This window comes from Gossypium raimondii, chromosome 4, assembly GCF_025698545.1.
Source record: "Gossypium raimondii isolate GPD5lz chromosome 4, ASM2569854v1, whole genome shotgun sequence".
Lineage (NCBI taxonomy): Eukaryota > Viridiplantae > Streptophyta > Magnoliopsida > Malvales > Malvaceae > Gossypium > Gossypium raimondii.
Window position 1 is genome coordinate 2,847,944 of NC_068568.1, and position 20,221 is coordinate 2,868,164.

At 31.1% G+C, this 20,221-nt stretch overlaps 2 protein-coding genes across 6 annotated transcripts; both read left to right on the forward strand.

The window, feature by feature from the left end:
• Positions 1 to 1,501: 1,501 nt before the first annotated feature.
• Positions 1,502 to 4,620, forward strand: LOC105779389 (12S seed storage protein CRD-like). Of its 4 annotated transcripts, none has more exons than XM_052629447.1 (4): positions 1,502 to 1,527; positions 1,824 to 2,047; positions 2,887 to 3,619; positions 4,291 to 4,620. In XM_052629447.1, the coding sequence occupies exons 2-4, from the start codon at positions 1,852 to 1,854 to the stop codon at positions 4,445 to 4,447; spliced, it is 1,086 nt and encodes a 361-aa protein (XP_052485407.1). In that variant the 5' UTR covers positions 1,502 to 1,527; positions 1,824 to 1,851; the 3' UTR covers positions 4,448 to 4,620. The 4 variants fall into 4 exon arrangements, with proteins under 4 accessions (XP_052485407.1, XP_052485406.1, XP_052485404.1 ...); XM_052629446.1 differs by lacking the exon at positions 1,502 to 1,527 and adding an exon at positions 1,604 to 1,629; XM_052629444.1 differs by lacking the exon at positions 1,502 to 1,527 and adding an exon at positions 1,607 to 1,692.
• Positions 4,621 to 10,988: 6,368 nt separating this feature from the next.
• Positions 10,989 to 18,874, forward strand: LOC105779386 (membralin-like protein At1g60995). Of its 2 annotated transcripts, XM_012603131.2 has the most exons (14): positions 10,989 to 11,394; positions 12,043 to 12,105; positions 12,223 to 12,660; positions 12,734 to 12,815; positions 13,238 to 13,299; positions 13,400 to 13,494; positions 13,651 to 13,730; positions 14,675 to 14,758; positions 15,133 to 15,249; positions 15,610 to 15,695; positions 15,830 to 15,936; positions 16,420 to 16,511; positions 16,593 to 16,669; positions 18,166 to 18,874. In XM_012603131.2, the coding sequence occupies exons 1-14, from the start codon at positions 11,242 to 11,244 to the stop codon at positions 18,649 to 18,651; spliced, it is 2,022 nt and encodes a 673-aa protein (XP_012458585.1). In that variant the 5' UTR covers positions 10,989 to 11,241; the 3' UTR covers positions 18,652 to 18,874. The 2 variants fall into 2 exon arrangements, with proteins under 2 accessions (XP_012458585.1, XP_052485065.1); XM_052629105.1 differs by lacking the exon at positions 14,675 to 14,758.
• Positions 18,875 to 20,221: the final 1,347 nt, after the last annotated feature.

Below are 20,221 nucleotides of genomic sequence, written 5' to 3' on the forward strand. Positions count from 1 at the left end.
TTAGATTCGAGAGGATCGTACCCTAACTTACTGGGTTTCGATTTTCACGATAAATCTAAATGCACGAATCTTTTTAAATTCGAATTTTAAATGATCTCGAGATTAAAAAAACCTCATCCTAACTTACTGGTCGTGATTTCGTTTTTTTAATCTGAGATGGATAAAATATTTTTTAAAATAAGCATTTTTTATTCGCGTATCGGGAACTCGAGACATTGTGTCCTAACTCACTGGATACGATTCTCTTTCTCGAATAATGTGAAATATGCTTCTTTTCTATTTTTTATTTTAATACAAGGATCGTATTTTTTTAAAATTCTTCAAAGTTCTCAATTTTCGACATTAAGACATTAAGTAATCAACTAGGTACCAATTTTGGGCGTATCGAGGGTGCTAATCCTTCCTCGTGCGTAACCGACTCCCGAACCCGTTTTTTTGAATTTCGTGGACCAAAATCGTTGTTTTAATAAAATTAAATTGTTTATTAAAAACAACCACTTTTCAAGGTGATCCAATCACACCCCAAAAATGATTGGTGGTGACTCCTGTTTTCATTTTCAAAATCCAAGTCGACCCCGTTTTCCATCAAAAAAATAGTGTCAACATCCATCATTGAGAATAGATTTGTTGACAGCTAATTAAATTGGTGTAAGAACTCCAAAAATGTTGTATAAAAATTTTAGATTAAAATACGTTATTAGTCCCTATAGTTTAACAAAATTTGAGATTTAATCCATATATTTAAAAAGTTAAAAAATTAAATTCCCTAAAATTGTAAAAAAAAATTCATCAATATTTATCAATTTGACATGTTAAATTAACAAATTTTAATCGAGACTACTAATAAAATTTAAAATAAACAATAAAATTTTAGTTTTAATTTTTTACTGAAAATTTACATCAAAATAAAACATTCCGATTGATTCAAGCGATATCGAGACCGATGTAACTACTATATTGACTCTCCAGATTGAGAAACAAATAGGTTGTCGGCCTATCCGCCACGGCCATTTCTATATATACCTAGAGGTGATCATGAGTCGGGCCGAGTTTGGGCCGAGCCCAGATAAAATTTTAGGACCATTTTCTAGGCCCGAGCCCGGCCCAAAATATGGGCCTAACAATTTATCCAAGCCCAACCTGAAAGAAAATTACTAAGCCCGATCCAGACCCTGCCCATATTAAATTTTACAACACCAAAAAAATATATATTTAATATATATATTTGATTAAAAAGTATATTTGATTAAAAATAATAAATATATATATTTAATATATAATTTGGGCCAGGTCGTTCCAGGCCTGGGCTAAAAAAGTTTTACTCGAGGTCAGACCTATTTTCTAAACGGGCCTCATTTTTTTGCCCAAACCCATATTTCGGGCCTATATTTTTATCCGAACTCTCACATTTTTTAGACGGACCGTCGGGCCGAACCGGATAGCCCACCCATGATCACCTCTATTAATATACCATATCAAGGAAGTTCTTGTTTTCATCAACAAAAATATTTCTTTCGACATTAATAGGTATTAATACAAATTGCTCTTTTTTATAATTATAATTATTACTTATAGCTACTACATGTACAGATTTTGAAGAAAGGAGTATTGCTTTTCTATGACAAATAGGTTAACGTGTTCTTCTCCAACGCTACTAACATCCATTTTTCAACTCCCATATGGTTATAAACAGTACACGTTGAGACAACTTTTTTGCGAACTTTTCACCGCATTGAAAACAGCTAAAGCTGCTGCCTAACTTTTCTATATATGTATATATATATTGTGTTTGTAATATACATAGTAATACCATTTATTTGCAGGAGTAAGGAAAAGGTACAAGTCAAGAAAATGGATTTGGACTTATCTCCCAAGTTTCCGGCGACGTTCGTGGAGACAGAAGATGGCGGATACTATAATTGGGCAGCTGCCGATTCTCCGGTGCTCCGCGAGGCCAAAGTTGCAGCTGGTAAGCTTGTGTTGAAGCCTCGAGGCTTTGCTCTTCCACACTATGCGGATTGCTCCAAAGTAGGTTATGTTCTTGAAGGTTAGTGATGTGGAAGAGTTTCTCTTTTTAACTTGGTATAATGCCAAATTTACTCATTGAAAATTGGGGAGGGAAATAAGGTTGTTGCTGAGATCTAACTCAAGTTTTAATGCCTACATCATCATGCTCGTCTGGGTTAGGAGGTTGCTAGCAAAACTTAAATATAATATTAATACATTTTATATTTTAAAAATATATTCTTATTATTTTTAATTTAATATTTTTAATAGATAGTATTTTTAATTTTTCAATATTTACGTTATAATATTATATATTATTAGAGATTTATTCTTTTATGTTTTATAAATTATATAATATATCTATATATAAATAATATATTATATTATAAACATAGAACATATGTTTAATTTTTTGTCCAAGCCAATTTTTTTTAATTTTATATTTTTGTCTAAATTCAATTTTTACCCGAATCCTCTCATATTTCGGGCGGGCCACCCGGCCCATGATCACCTCTACTTTGGACTAGGACCAGCAGCCTAGCTCATGAAGAGTCTAGTGGCAACCCACGTGACCGTCTAATTATACTTTACGTTAACATGACACTGTTAATTTTATATACTATATCAATAAATAATTTAAATTTTGTAAAAGTAGTCAAAAAAAATTTAAAAATTAATTAGCTAGAAGTACATGTAAATTGTCTTGCGGATTACTATGTTTAAAAAATTAATGCTTTGGTTTGTATTTCTATTAAAAAATAACAATTCGATTCTTTTTGAAATGTTGAGGGTAAAATTTAGTTAAAATAATAATAAAAGTTGAATTGACAAAAGATATAAAACGCTGAGAGTTAAATTTGATATTATGCATTTCGTTAGGTAAATGTGGAGTTGGATTGACAACAACAGCTTCCAACACAAAAGAAAAAATGGCATTCATAGGTATTAAAAAAGGGGACATAATACCAGTCCCTTGTGCATCAGTTTCATGTTGGTACAATTATGGTGATTCAGACGTGGTCATAGTGTTCTTGGCCGATGCAACCAATGCCTATGTTGCTGGCGAAATCACCTATTTCTTGTTAACAGGACCTCTGGGTCATTTACATGCTTTCTCACTTGAATCCATTGCCAAAACTTACCAAATCTCTCCACAAAAAGCTCAAAAACTTACAAGTAACCAAAAGGGCCTTCTGCTCATCAAGCTTAACCAAGAACAAGCCGAAACCATCCCAAAACCTAACGAGGAGTTACTAAATATTTACACCCAAAACATCAATGGTTCATTACCTGATGTTGAAGTTAACAATGGTGGCAATTTTACTACTTTAAAACCCAGTAAATTTCCCTTTCTTGAACAAGTGGGGCTTAATGTTAGTCGCTTGGTACTTGAAACTAATGCCACTAGGGCACCATGGTATGCATCGGATCCACAAGTAGTGTATGTTGTGAAAGGAAGTGGTGAAGTACAAATTGTGGGTCTTCAAGGCAAGCTTGTGTTGAACACTAAAGTTGAGACCGGCCAATTGTTTGTGGTGCCAAAATTGTTCATGGTTGCCATTTCTGCTGATGAAAATGGCTTGGAACTGATCTCAATCGTAACATCTACTAGGTAACCAATTATTTAATTTCTTCACATATATATATATACATGGGTAAGTATATATTTTGGTGCCTGAATTTAGTTTCAAGATTCAAATTGATACCTAACAGACGAGCCAATAAGGGGACATTTGGCTAAATAAGTAAATTGCCTTTTAGGCTCTCTCAAAATTTAAAAAAAAAAGATTCAATTTTAGGTACATTTTAAAAATTATATTAGCCTTTTTGAAAAATTGATAATTTAATTTAAGTATTTTTAATACAAGATTTTTAATTCTGCCCTCTCCTCAAATTTTATAATCTTATCTTGGTCCCCTAAATAAAATTTCTAACTTCACTCTAAGTACCTAATGTTTTTTGTCGGAGTAGATCCTAAACTTGGCCTCAAGTTTCAAGGTACGTCAACTTTTTTTGTTCAAATTAGTGTACTTGAACTTGGATTCATAGTTCAAATTGGTTCAATCATTTACCGTAAGTACTAATTTGGACAAAAAACTCAAAGTTCATGTACCAAATTAAACCTTAAATCCAAGTTCAAGTACCTAATTGGACCAAAACAAAAACCCTTAGATACCAATTTGAACTTTAAAATCAAATTCAAGTACCAAAATATATATTTACCCTATATATAACTAGCTGCATGTACGTGTATATATAATCTGCTTTTGAATTGAATTGCAGAGCTATAATGGGAGAAATGGGGAGTAAAAATTCGGTTTTCAATACAAGTCCTTCAATTCTGCAAGTGAGCCTTAATGTGAGCTCAGAGCTAAATCAACAACTCATTGAGATGATGGAAACTGGCACCATTATTGTTACCCCAGTGAACTTGTACTAGGTCCTATGATTGTGTCATTTTAGGGTTTCAATAAAAATGGACTGTATGTTCCATTACTATGGTTTATGAGTTGTATTATAAAAATTTTGGTTCGATTTGAATTATAAAAGTTAAAAATTTATTGTGTTATGTAAAATATATTAAAATAATGAAATATTTTGAATCTTGATAAAGATTTTTTTTAAAATTATATCAATAATTCAGATGAATTTAGTTTTTCTCTTTTCACCAAAAAAATTATATCAATAATCACCGTTAGAATTATTTGAATCGAATCGAATCGAATTAGTCAATTTGACCGGTTGAATTGAAAACTGACTAGTATATTGATCTTGATACAAGGATTGAACTAACCTTTGAACAAATTATTTAGAATATGTAAAAAGAGATGAGGGGAAAAAAATTAACGATTGAACTGATATTATAATTTTATAATTGCCATCAATCGGTTAAACAAGAAATTGATGGCCTAATTGGTTCGATCACTAATCCAATTATTAAAACATTAATCATCATAATCAATAGTTAAAAGCACTAAATCATATAATATTAAAAATAAACAAAGCCTATATGGCACAGTTTATATGTTATCATGTAATATTAAAAAAATTATAAGTTGCCATAAACACAGATTTCCATAATAAAATAGAAAGATTCAATCAAAGGTAATCAAAGATTATAAATTTTATTAAAATAAAATTTTAAAACATTAAACCTAAGATAATCTAAAGTAATCAAAGATTTCACAGATTTCATATAGATTATAATTTTATTCTACAATGCTTACTGTACCTTCATTGAATAACTATTTCAGATTAAATTAACTCACCCACAAATTTATACGAAGAAAATTTAAGCGTGTTGAAGCGCATTTATCCTCCTATTTAAGGGTTGAGGGAAATTTTAAATAGCTCAAAGTAGACCTGATCATGGGTCGGGCCACCCACCCAGACCCGAAGGCCTGCCCAAAAAGTGGGAGTGTTTAGGTAAAAATATAGGTTCGAAAAATGGGCTTGGACAAGAAATAATGCTCATTCTCTAAATAATTAAGGCCTCAGGAAAAAAAATTTACTCGAGCCCAAATTGGCCCGAATTTGTCTAAAATTTTTTCACTACTGTTTTGTTGTTGTTTGCTACCACTTTAATGTTGTTTTGTTGTCATTTTGCTATTATATTGCTACTATTTTGTTGTTATTATTTGAATATTGTATAACTATTATTTTATTATTAATTTTGATACTACTTTAGAGGTACTTGTTTGCTAAGTTGCAACTATCTTCATGTTAAGTATAAAGATTTTTTTAATATATTTTCATTTTGTTGAGAAACATTTATTTTAATGTTTTTAGTGTATTTGATGTATTATATTTTTAATTTATTTTTATATAAAAAATTAATAATGCAAGCTGAGTTCGAATTTAGCATTTTTTTTATTCGAAATGAGTTTGGACAGAATTTTAATTCTATTTTTTAGATGGGACCAAACTCAAATTTACAAAACGAACCTAAAAATTTAAATTGACCCGGCTCAAACCCGATCCAACCTAATATAATATCTTAAAATTTTTGGTCTTTTTCTCCACAATGCACACAAGTGCTTAAGGGTGTGACACTCACAATATGGTGGGTCCATCTCTATATTATTTTATCCATTGCTTCTTCTAGCTTAGCTAAAAGATGAGACCCGACCATTGTCAAATATAGATTAATGCTCAGCAACAGAGATGAATATGCATATCATATACTATTTGGAACCTACAATGGAGGCTATGAAATGAGAAAACACAAACCTTGCAATCTTTTTTCTACTTCTTCCACATCTCAAACTCAATTAACAATTTACACACCAATGAATTTTATTCATCTTCAAATAAATTTACAAATATGATATAAGGTAAATCTATTCACGGATCGATTCCGCTTAAAATTGGAGAGATTTTGGGTAAAAATACTATACCAAAAAACTAGACCTGGACACAAAAAATAGGCTCGTTTAAAATATGGGTCAGACTTGGACTTGAATATTAAAGGCCTAAGCCCAACCTAGTCCAACTCGTTTTTAAGTTTATAATACTTTATATTATGTTATTTTTATATATATTATGTAATTTAGAACACATTAAAAAATTAACTTTTATTAAATATATAATACTACTTTGATGTAAATATTAAATTAATATAATGTAAATATTTTTTAAAAAAAATAATATGGGCAGGCCTAAAATGGTTTTGGGTTTATCTTTTGTAAATATGGACGAATTTGTGTAAAATTTTAAGCCTATATTTTGGATTAGGTCGAGCTTAGACAAACATAAAATAAATTAATATCATACTCAGACCTGATGCAACCCAACCCATAAACACTTTTAATATAAATTATTGATTCAAACTGATTTAATATATTTTTATAAACATATAATTTATTTAATCCAACTTAAACCCAATTTCCACTCAACCATTAATCAACCCAAGTTATTACCCAACCCAAAGTAAAATTAAAACCCAACCCAATTAAAAATGAAAATAAAATAATAAATTGGATTAATTTGAATAACCCTAAACTTAACCTAAGAACATTTTATCTTCTTCTATATTCTTCTCCAATTCACGACAGCACCTCCATCACCTATCTTTTATTTTCCCCCTTTGGTACAAAGCTTCACCAATTCAGTGTCTCACCCTGACGCCTCCTTTAGTCCCTCTTTCATCATCTCACAATCCTTCACCAATTCAATAGATGACAGCTTTGTATTTGGATTAATAAGTTAATTTATATTGGGATTGATTGTTGTTGAATTTTAATTTTAATTTGTATTATGAATTTTTCTTTCAAAATTAAAAAAAAAATCAATATAACTTGGTTAACCGATCAAAGCTAAATCGTTTTAGTTAGGTCAATTATGATAATCTAAGTCAGTTGATTCAGTTATTGTAAATTATTGTCGGTTAAATATAAATAGCTAACCGAAATAACAGAATGTTAACCCCTACCGGTTTGAGTACAAAGGTTAAATAATGGGTTTGAACTAGAAGTGTTTATAGGTTGGATTGAGTTTAAGTCGAGTTTAAGCATTCTATTAATATACTTTATTTTTGCCCAAGCTTAGCCTGAAATATACGTCTAAAATTTTATTCAAGTCTACTCATGTTTGTAAATAGATAACCCAAGTCCATTTTAAGCCATATATTGTTTTTAACTTTTTAAATATTTATATTATTTTTAATTTAATATTTAATAATTTTATATATTCTTTCACTTATTAAAATTTTATATATATAGTTTAACGTAATTTTTGTATATATTATAAATAACATGATATAATATATTAGAAAAATAGATACGAATCAGTTCAAGTTTGGATTTTTACCGTTTGAGCTCAAGCCTAATCCATATTTTAAACGAACTTGATTTGTTATGCTCAATCTTAATTTTTAGGCTTAATAATTTTTGCTCGAACCTATCGAAATTTTTAGACAAGACTTCGAGCTTATTTAAAAGGGGCTTAAATTGAATACTTCATAATTGAAAGGGGCTAAAGTTGATACTATACCACCCAACTAAGGCCACTGCATGCCCCTCTAGTAAACCCTTATATTTAACTAAATTCCATACTATTTATTTTAAATTGTTTATATTGATTTTAACTAAATTACATAATATTTATTATTAATTGTTGATACTTGGTCAATCAATCAACGTGATTGTATTGTAACCCTTCAAAAACTTATTTATACTTTGCCAACGACTGATGACAAAGAGTGTATGTTTAATGTTAAAGAAGGAATAGCCTAACAAATATGAAATACTAGAGTAATTAGATAAAATTGTATGAGATACTTATTTTTCTTGTTAATTTTATTAGTTATAGTATTGTCGAATATTTTCTTGGCCTAACATACTACATACAATAGTTTAGTTTTAGGTTTTGTTACTTGTTTACGAAATTTTTATTCAAGTATTATGTATAATTTTATAATAATTAATATTTTTTAAGATTTAAAATTATGTAGTTGAGTAATTACAATTTATAAGATCAAACAGATGGACGTCTAGAGAATTAAAAACCCTTGTAATTGCAAGAGGATGTAATTATTACCCTAATAATTATACTTTCATCTAATTACTTTGTACTGTCCAAACACACCCTAAATATATGTATTCTTTAATATTTGTATTGGGTATACAATTATTTCTTATTCTTTTTTTTTAAGTATATGCGAGGAATTTGAACTAGTCTTAAATCAAGATGAGCTGCTATAGATACAAAAATCCAATGTTGTTTGAATCGAATCAGAGCGTTTGGTCGGACTAGTTGGAATGAGAATTAGTTGGAAAATCGTTCGGCAGATGACTTTGAATTGATTAGACCAAAAATCTACTGAATCGACTAAAAAACCGATTGAAACGAAAGTTAAACTTGCTGAAAAAAAAATTGAAGGATTAGTTGTTTTTCTCTCCAATTCAATAGCTTCTCAAACATGATTTTTCTTTAAAAAAACATTAAACCAGCCCATTTAATCTACATGCCATCCATGTGTAAAAGAACAATTGAATTTAACGTATTACATCAGCGAATTAACAGCTGAGTAACCATAATATGATAAATTGATAATGTTAGCGATAATATAATAATTTTTTAAAGTTTAGTGATTAAAATGTAAACGTATTTAAACATAAGTGACCAATTTTATAATTTGATTAAACATATATCTTAAAAGAGGTTAATTGTACCAACATCCTAAACTATGGTTTAGATTCTAAATTAGGCTCAAATTACAATTAGTGGCGAATCTAGTGGGTCGGCAGCCCCAGCCCCCTTAAAATGAAAAATTATTAATTAAGCCTTTTAAATTTTTTAAAAATTTAAATTAGTAAAGGTAAAATTGCATTCTAGTACTCCCTAAAATTATAAAATTTTAATTTAATCATTTAATAATTATAAAGATATAGACTATAAAAAATTAAAATTTTATTCGCCCCCTAAAAAATTGTTTTGGCTTCGCCCCTGACTTCAATATACTCTAATTGAGGAATTATCGGTGTTACGCCAATCAGATCATTTTGTCAACTTAACCACCAACTTGAATATTAAACCAAATGTTGAAAATATATTTAAAATATGTGTACCAACATTTAAACGCATTTGTGCTTATCACTTTGATTGCATGAATGTAATGTATCAGGGAAAATGAAATAACTTTCTTAAAATTTATCATCCTAATTGTCCGTACGTACAGTAGTATGTAGACCTGTCCATGGGCCGGGCGGCCCGGCCCGGCGGCCCGCCCAAAATATGGGAGGGTTCGGGTAAAAATATAGGCCCAAAATATGGGCTTGGGCAAAAAAATGAGGCCCGTTTAAAAAATGGGCCGGGCTCAGGCTCAACTTTTTTGGCCCGGACCCGGCCTGGCCCGGCCCGAATATAATAAATATATATTTTTATTTTTATTTTTTAATTTTAAAATACTTTTAAAATATTTTTTTTTATTTTTTTATTTTTAAAATATTTTTTTTGTATTTATTAAAAATCGGGCCGGGCCGGGCTTACTCTTTTTTCCCCGGGCCGGGCATGGGTAAAATTTTAGGCCCATATTTCGGGTCGGGCCAGGCCCGGGCCTAAGAGTTGGGCCGAAAAAATTTTCCGGGCCCGGCCCGAACAAGGCCCGGCCCGGCCCATGGACAGCTCTAGTAGTATGTATGTGTTTAGAATTTTATCCACATATTTTAAATGCACTCCACGACCACGTTAAAATCGAGCAGATATTTTACGCCTGACGTTAGGCTAATGAAAATACCTAATTGATAAAATATCACTACTTTAAAGACTCAATTAGAATATTTTGCGGCTTAAGACCAATTTAAATTATGAAGCATGGTTAGGGGACTTGTGATTAAATTAACCCAAACTGCATATAATCACTTTTAATAGTTATTTAGGTTAGATTCTAGTTCTTTGCTAAAGTTGTAGATTTAGTCCCTATACTTTAATTAGACCAATTCTAGTCCCTGTACTTTTCAAATTAGTCAGTTTTAGTCCATTTACTTTTTTGAGTTCTAAAATTTTAGTCTTTACCCAAACAATGATAATTAAATTTGTTTGGTTAAATTCAATTACTAGTCCTATACTATGCGAACAGTTGTAGATTTGGTATATGTTCTTCAATACTTTTTGAATTTCGAGATTTCATTCTTTACGGAAATGACATTCGGTAATCCATAACTAGATTTTTAGTGAGTAATATGTGAAAATAACAAGCTGACGTGACATTACACATATAATAATTTTGGTGCATCAAATTTTGGAAATAGTAGAACTTAATGAATTTAATAGTCATCATTTAGTGATAACTGAAATTTTAAAAGTACAAGGACTAAACATGACCAAATTAAAATACAATATTTAAATTCACGACTTTTGCAAAGTACAGGGACTAATATCAGAAATTAACCTTTTATTTACACCAGACTTCTCATCTGGTACGACACTTTTATGCTCCAATTTGATCTTAGCTCCAAGCCCAACCAACAATACCCATATGTGCCAGTGTTGTCGTTTTCTAATGTTCATCCTCAGTTGTTGGTCCATTTCATCAAGAAATTCCAAAAAGGAAATGATTAAAAAAATGGGATTGCCAGTCAAAGTGATGAGCCCAGAAAAACATTTTCAATACCCTACAACCAGTCTGAGATGAACAACACCCAGAAAAAGGAAATTCTTCAAGAAAAAAAAAAAAGCAAAACAATGATAGCTCGATTCATCTGAAAATTGTGGAATAGAGGAAAAGAAAGAGATATGGATCCAGAGCAAACGTTTATAAGGGTTCAAGAGAGATTTTCTCAGATATTAACACCAAGAGTGAGAGTAGCTTTGGAGTATATCTATCTCTTTATTGCCATTACTTCCTTTTGTATTCTTGTTGTTATGCACGCTAATTATGTTCAACAGGTATTTCAACTCTCACCCGCTTTTTTTTATTTTTTTTTATTTTGTGTTGATTTGTGGTTGGGGTTTCTGATTTTGGGTTTCCTTGGAAATTGTTTAATTGGATTGTAATTGCTTAGTTGATGTACGTTTCATCAAATCCTTTTTGGGTTTTTATAGTATTGAAACTGGTTTAGCTTTGATCGACTTTTCTTATATATATATATATATATATATATATATATATATTTGTTAATAGTTTCATCCTGGTTTAGTATTGTTCACAATTTCAATTCATGAGACGTCGTTTCTATGTTCAACTTGAGTAGCAGATTTACTTTCTTCCATAATCAAAGTTTGAGAAATTGCTTTGCATTATTGATGGTTGCCATGATTAAAACACCCTTTAAAGTATTTTTTTTTTTTAATAATGGAAATAGTTAGAGATGGTTCATTGTTTGTGACAATAACTTGGCAGAACTGTTTAATTGTTGATATCACAGTGCAGCATATTGTTATTTACTTAAGAATTGAACTTAGGATGTCAATGGCATAGGATGGCAGAATGTGATTTTGTTTTTTCTGCTTCTATTCAGTTCCTCTTCTTTAAACTGCTTTTCTAAACATGTATGGAAGACTTGAATGATTATGTTGCTTTTTTTGCATATGAAGCCTGGATGTTCGAGTGAGCTTTCTGGAGTTGAATCAAATGAAGTCCAACTTGTTCAGATTAAGGTAGGCAATTCGATTTTGTTTTTATCGTACTAATGCTACATAAGGTTTTAAGATAATGAGATTTTGTTTAATAGCAAACTATTATGCCTTAGACTTCAAATTTGTCCTTTGTTGTAGATAACCAGTGCTGGCTTGTGGTCACAAAGTGAGTCTGAACCCCCTGTTGTAAATAATCTTGACATGGAAACTGTAACTGAAAACATAGAAGTTGCAAATGCTGATGATGATGGGTTGATGTTCTTGGATGCCGAGTTTTGGTTGAACTGGTTTGGTTCTGGTGCTAGGAAGGGAAAATTGGCATTGAAGTTCTGGAAGACTGATGATGAATTTATTGAGAAGCAAGCAGAATGCTCTACCAATGGTGAAAGTTCTAAGCCAACTATTGATGACGCAGCTCTTAAAATCGAGAAAGAGGAGACACGTAATGGTTTCTATTTATCAGCAAAACAGACATTTAAAGCAGCTTTTGTGCACTTTGGTAAAAAGTGGTACAGACGTTTATCATTTGTTTGGAGACATGGCATTCGGATCTTTGGAAGTTTCCAGAAGTTGTGGGTGAGTGAATAAGGAAATGACCATGTCCTCATTACGTGACTTCTCTTTGCTGAGTTGAACTTCTTAAGTGCAGAATATAACAGGTTTTCATTTAAATCTTGATGTTCCTAAATGGTTGCGTATACTTCACTTGGATAGGCTTAACTCATATGCAGGTAAATCGCATCCTTCTGTCTGATCATCTTTGTTCTCCTGCTGCAAATTAGGGTTATTCAAAGATATTTAATAATGAATCCATGGGTTTCTTAATGTGGAAAGAGTTTGGTTCTTTCTTGTAAATGGTTCTGTTTCTTGCTTCATTGAGCGTGAGTATCAAAATCACAATAGCTGCTGCCATGTATGCAATTCTAGATTAATTTGGTACTCATTATATAACAATCTTCTTTGCCTGTGTGCTGCCAATAATTAGTAAGCCTATTCTGAGTGCAAGCTGAACTGAATAATATTTTACTTAATCGCTTTCCCACAGCGCACAGACACACACAATATGTTATATCTAAGTTGGCATTTTTTGGGTGTCCTAGGATGTGCAATACTTCCTTATAATTTTTATAAAATTTTGTCCTGTTGATTGCAGTGCATTGGCTTGAGAGAAGAAGTAAAGCATTTGAACCGACTTATCTCTATACTATGGAAAAGGTATTTTCTCTCTTGCTTATTTTTCAGCTACTGTCTTGGTGAATCTTTGCTGCATTCAAAGCTTAGTATCTTTTGTTTATAAAAAGTGCTACTGTTGCAGGGTTACTTCTTGCTGCCTGACGCAGCTAAGTCACGGCACAACATACGTACTGTTAATATTAGCATATCAGCCCGACATCCTTGTTTTGGTAACAGGTTATATTTACTGAATGTTACCATGTGCTTCTCCCATCTTCATCTTTTCTTAAGAGTGTATCATCTCATCAGCTTTATCAACTTGTTCTTGATCTGAATGCTGTGACCAAACAAAATAAAGAAGCCATATACCAATGAATGCTGTCATATTTGCAGGTGGCAGCAACTTCTAATCAATAGATTTGTTGGGTATGACACTATTTTGATGAATAGTTTATTGCATCAGCCTGGTAAAGGTAATACTTTGTTTTACAACATTTGATATAGTTCCTTGGATGTCTTTGCTGATTTCATTTTATGATTGTATTACCTTTTCATGCACAGTTATCATTTTATTAGGCACTTAACATGGCAAATTATACTTCTTCCTGTTTGCCAAATAACACAGTGATCTAATTCAAATTTTGTTGATGAAAAGCCGAGTACTATGTCCTGCTCCAGTTTTAACTTCTATATGAATACAATCTTTAGTGGAAATCATTTTAATATATTCACTAATTTAGTATCTCTTGTGTAAGTCAATATTAGTGCTGAAAGTGGTCATCTTGTGATGATAAGCCAACCCTCCACAGATCCTTCTTAATGTTGGCTTTTGTTGTACCTTAATACTTTCAGTCACCTTCTACTTAAATTGAGCTTTGGCTGATTTTGGCGTATCTTGTATGTAGCCTATTCTATTTTTGGAAAGAAGCGGTGAATGATTGTCACCAACTTTAAATGATGATCAACATTCAACATCAAAATAGGAGAGACTGTAAATCAATAATCAGAACTATTGATAAGAATTCAAGGAATGCTGGTTCACAATAATTAAATAATGCTAGTTTCCAAGTATTTCGAGATTTGATGAGCTAACAATGGAACAAACATCATGGTAGGACTTCAGTTCGGCTAAACTGATCCACTTCACAGGCTAAACTATGCAGTATGCCTATTTTTCCCTAAAGTTTTGTTAGCCTGCAATATAATTCTCAGCGAAAAACGAACCTTCTGATAACCACAATCTGATTCTCACAAGTCTACAAAAACAAAGGCTAAATTTAGAATATGCATTATGATGGTTGGTTTTGTGCATTAATTGGATCATATTGATGCATTTTGGTTGATCTTTTTTGCATTGTGAGTTTTGGGCTTATTTGTTGCTCTTTATTCTGTACACATGTTTGGAACTGTATTTCAGGTTATCTTTATAATTTTCAGACAAAGGAGTTCTATAATCTCACTTATGCACGAGAATTACCAGATGGTTCTGCTAGAGTTGGAGGTTTATAGTTTTAACTTCTTTTATTACATTATAATCTTTTATTACACAAGTTTGGCCATACCACGCTACAATATCACTTGTGCATGTAATTTGACCCTATTTATTTTGCAGTTAGTTACTACTCCATCTCCAATGGGTGTGGTTTTTAAGTATTTGCCCATCTGCACTTAAAGATGCTAACATAATTTAGAGCATATACTTGAAAAAACACAAAAATAAAGATAGAAATAACAAGAATAAGAAAGAAAGAGATATAAATGGTGAGAAAAATGATAATATATATGATTGTCCTATTTCATTTCTTTTTCTTGTGTTGACACAAGTTTATGAAATTTTCCTGTGAGTTATGTATTTTTTATCTGGTTTCATTGCAGACTATCTTGTCACCAAATGTGGTGTGCTCATGATGTCTTTGTTCGTATTTTTCACAACCACCATGTCAGTATCATTTACATTGAGGGAAACTCAGACTCGCATGTTGAAGTTCACAGGTTTGTTAAATTCCATTTTCTTGGTAGGATATGTGACATGGTGCAAGCATCTTGAAATTTGTCTATCTATAGAATTGTGTCTATTGCATATATTTTTGAAGAAATTCATGATTAAAAAATGGATGCTAATTTCTCACCCTTTTCAAAATCCTTTAAGATGAAACTTCAATTGTGGTTAGACTCTCTAGAATATTTTTTGCTTTTTTGCCTAGAGTTCAATGAAGGAATCTCTCAATCAGATTTTATTGATGGATGAATCCTGCAACTATAGGAGTGGCAGTACTTTCATATTGCTGTAATGCACCATTATTCCTACAATCTACAAATATGATTGGATATCCTTTTCTCAAATTATTGCAGTGCAGCTTCAACACCATGCTCGACATAGGCTTCCAACATTTCAATTGATATTCGTGCATGTGATTGAATCACTTGTATTTGTACCGGTAGGCATAAATCATATCTCAAAATAAGTACTCTTAAAAGCCTTTTCTGATCATAAAACATATCTTAAATTTTCATTTGAATTTCCAAGAGTTGCCACTAGCCTCTTACAGAACATGCCATTGTTTTTTTGCAGATTATGATTGGCATCCTATTTTTTCTGTTCGAGTTCTATGATGATCAGCTATTGGCTTTCATGGTTCTAATTCTGGTCTGGTTATGTGAATTATTTATACTAATCAGGTCTCTCTCTCTCTCTCTCTCTCTTAGTAAAATTTGGGTAGGCATGTAGGTATATAGGTGCTATGTTGCTACAACTCTTCATTTTTCTTGAAGTACTCATGTCCGACGCATTTTCGTAAATGAGTATAACCCTCTAATGACCTTCCAAATATGCAGAAAAGCTTTAGAGAAGTTTAACATATCCATGTACCAAAACATACTCATATCCAACATTCACACCCGAGTCTGAGTAACATAGGGTAGGTGGTGGGTACAGGCAAGCATAAACTTGAGCAAAATGGCATGCTCAATCTTTCTACCATATGTTGGGAGTCACCTCACCTAGATGAGATGATCGTGGTGTCTTTTTATTTTTATATTTTGCTTTTTGATTGGGTTTGGGTTAATATGTACAATGTAAGCCTATGCATCAAAACACATATACTTTTTTACTTTCTAATGCAATACCTATTTAATATGATTGCTTCTGTCTCTAAATTGCAGTGTTAGGACTCCAATATCAATGAAGTTTTTTCCTCGCTTCTTTTTGCTCTACTTCCTGGTCTTTCACATTTATTTCTTCTGCTATGCTTATGGTATCATCCAATACTTTTCAAAATATCGCTTTACTGGAATTTATTTTATTTGTCTGAAGTCTATATTTCTAAATTCTCCAGGGTTTTCGTATTTGGCTCTCTCGACTACTGCAGCATTTATGCAGCACCTTATTCTTTACTTCTGGAATCGTTTCGAGGTAATGATTATCGAACAGCCTGACAATTTCATTTACTGTACAATGATTTGGATCTCTTGTTATGCTACTAATATTCACAGCCTTATCTTTTAACCTCTTATTCACATAGGTTTCGAATTATAAAATAAAATTCCAGTTAATTAAATTTCTTTTGTCATTTCATGTGGATTTATAATTTAGTAATTGTTGACCTATTTGTTTTAACTTTTAAATAAATTTAAAGTTCACTTTAATAAATTTATTAACATAAGAAGGAAAGATAAACAAGGAAACTGAGAAACACACATAAAAGGCTCAAACCCTTAATCACCTATAAAATAATGTGAAAAGTATAGAACCTTAAATATTGTGTTTAATTAATGCATGTAATATAATTATATGTTTAAGAAAATCACATAAGGTGTCATTATACTGGCAGAAAACTAGATTTTGATTAAGATGGAACAACCAAGAAGTACAAATTTCACATTCCAGCATCATGAAAATGGTTATGATTAGGAGTGATTGTAACCTATCTTACTTAAACTCGGGGAGTGAGTGTCAGACACAGACATGTATGACATGGGTGTACTCAGTTTTTGTAAATTTTTCATGTACTTTGAGAATTACACACCCATATCCATATCTGAATGTATCTTGGACATGGATATTTTAGAAAAAATGAAGAGTCGGAGCAACATAGGTTATAGCATTCTCTCTAATATCATTTAATTGACTGATGAATAACAAATATGGATTGAAACCATAAATGAACATTTTAACAAATAGTTCATGAAAGGAAACAACAGTTTGATGCAACAAATGTGAAACAGCCTCTCCAATAAATACACAACCCGAGACACCAAATAGAACCCTATTTCACCCACAAAGAATCCACACCAAAAACCTAAAAAAACAATTTCAGCAAATCATAGAAAAACAAAGCGGCTCTCTAGGTTGTGTACTGTGCTTGTGTGAATGAAACCAGTAAGTTTGAGAGAGTTAAGAGGGTGGTATATATATGAAAGAGAAACACTAGTGGTCGTAAAGAGATCATTGGTAGTGAGGTGAGTGTGATGAAATAGAATGAAGAGGAGTTAGAAAGCTTGGATTTGAGTCTTGAGGGTGTAGCAGCTAACGAAAAGACTAAAGAGGGAGAGGAAGAGCGAAGGAAATAAACAATGTATCTTTTGCATTTGCAGAGCCACAACATGCATTTATATTTGTTCGGAAAATTCATGTTTTGGTTTTCTGAATAGAGTTCTTTTTCCTTTTGTTTTGGAGTTTAATGAGTTTGAACAAATATCGGGAAAATATGTTTGTAATTAATTTAGTTTTACAATTTTAAGTTCAAAAAATTGATGACATGACAAATACCGCATGCCGAAAATGAAACTGTCCATAATGTATAGGTTATAACACTGTTATTACTATCTAAGATCATGTTCGATATAAGTATGATAATGTTACACAATTCTAAAATGTTACATTTGTTGGCACTTATACGATGCTTCTAGGTACCCACCCTTCAAAGGTTTATGCAAAACCGGCGGTCTCAGCTTCAGCAACATCCGGATTTCCATATCACATCTTCAACTATACTTGCATCTACTTTACACATTACAAGACTAAACACCAGGAATCCTGGCCCAGTTCGACCCGATCCGACCTCTATGCCAGGGTTGAGACCTGGATCTGACCAAGAAGTACCAGCCAATGGAGCTGGAGAAGCTGCTGGGCCTCGAAGACAGTCGGAAAATGAAAACATAAGCCAGAACGGAAACCCGATGCAGATTCCAGCACAACCCGATCTACAGCAAGCTGAAGCTGGACCTAATCCCAGAACTATGAGTTCATTCAGTTCATTATTATTATGGATCTTGGGAGGTGCTTCATCTGAAGGTCTTAGTTCGTTTCTTTCCATGTTTAGAGATGTGAGAGAGCAAGGACAGGTTTATGCTGACCCACCGCACGAAAACCGCGCAATGCAGAACGTGCAGTAGCCCCAGGTGCCGTTACGAAAGAGATGAAGGTTGGTAGAGTTTAGTGTTTTAGATGTATGTTGTATGGCTAATGTTCTAATCATATATAAAGCTTAACTTGCATTAATACATGGCACAAAACCAATGAACAATTCCAACTTAAAAGTAGGAAATTGTATTAAAAAAAACATAACTGTTAAGACTTTTTTGAAGTTTTATGTTATGTTATTAACTATTTGGCAAATGATGAACTTTAAAATTACAAGATTAATATTCAATTTCTAAAAAAGTATTACAATGCAGAAGGATTGGATTATGATGATAATGGTTTAATTTTGAAAAAATAACAATGGTCATATTTTGATTTTTTAAAATTGAATTAAATATTATTAAATTAAATAATATTTACTATGATGGTGAAAAGAACTTATAAAATATATTTTTAAAATAAAATGGAGTTCTTGAACAAGAATGGAAAACGTTTTAATGAAACTAATTAATTATTTTTAAAATAAATGGTAAGTTTTTAATAAAAGTAATTTTTAAATATTTTTAAAAAATTAAAGTATAATTTTTTAGAGGTTAAAATATAATTTTATCATGTATTAATTTATGATTTTTAATAAAAGTAGGGGATTGCAATTAAAGTAGGGGATTGCAATTAAAGTATAATTTTTTAGAGGTTAAAATATAATTTTATTAATAAAAGTAGGGGATTGCAATTAAAGTATAATTTTTTAGAGGTTAAAATATAATTTTATCATGTATTAATTTATGATTTTATCATTTTAAAGAGATTAAATATAATTTTTAGGGTTAAAATATAATTTTATCATATATTAATTTTATTTTAATTTGAATTTGAATTTTTCTATTTTTATTGTAATTTAGATCACATTAAAAAATAAATTTATACTAAATATATAGTGCTACTCTAATGTAAATATTAAAATAATGTTAAGATAATTATATAAAATATTTCAATAAATAACAGATGAATAAAATTATTAAATATTAAAATAAAATAAAATATTTTCTAATTTAAAAAATAATATGGGCGGGTCGGGTCTTAAATGGGCTTAGGTTAGTCTTTTGCAAAAATGGACAGGTTTGAGCAAAATTTTAGGCACAGATTTCGGGTTGGGCCGAATTTGAACAAATATAAAGTATGCTAATATCATGCTTAGAATCGACTCAAACTTAACTCAATCCGGCCCATAAGCACCTCCATTTACTCCCTTATATTTCGCTTTTATATAATAGATTTGTACACTACAATTTATGCTGTATTAATTTGGAAAGAATATGATTTTTTGTCCCAATTAAGTTGGTATCACTTTGTTTTGTGTTTCCAATTTTAATTAAGTTGGTATCACTTTGTTTTGTGTTTCCAATTTTAATTAATTATTTAAGAGGATAATTTCAATTCATCAATTTTTTTAAAAACAACTTTTAAAATATTTAAAGATTTTCAACTATTTTTATTAAATGAAAAATAAAACAAATTAAATATAAAGAATTAATTAAACATCTTAATTCTAGAAAACAATATTATTAGAGTTTGTTTTGAGTTTAAAGTTCGATCCGACTT

Coding starts and splice junctions, on each gene's coding strand:
- LOC105779389 (XM_052629444.1), top strand. CDS start 1,619: ATGACAAATAGGTTAACGTGTTCTTCTCCAACGCTACTAACATCCATT. Junction 1,693..1,823: donor CTCCCATATGGTTATAAACA/GTACACGTTGAG, acceptor ATTTATTTGCAG/GAGTAAGGAAAAGGTACAAG. Junction 2,048..2,886: donor AGTAGGTTATGTTCTTGAAG/GTTAGTGATGTG, acceptor GCATTTCGTTAG/GTAAATGTGGAGTTGGATTG.
- LOC105779386 (XM_012603131.2), top strand. CDS start 11,242: ATGGATCCAGAGCAAACGTTTATAAGGGTTCAAGAGAGATTTTCTCAG. Junction 12,816..13,237: donor TAGGCTTAACTCATATGCAG/GTAAATCGCATC, acceptor TGTTGATTGCAG/TGCATTGGCTTGAGAGAAGA. Junction 15,696..15,829: donor AATCACTTGTATTTGTACCG/GTAGGCATAAAT, acceptor GTTTTTTTGCAG/ATTATGATTGGCATCCTATT.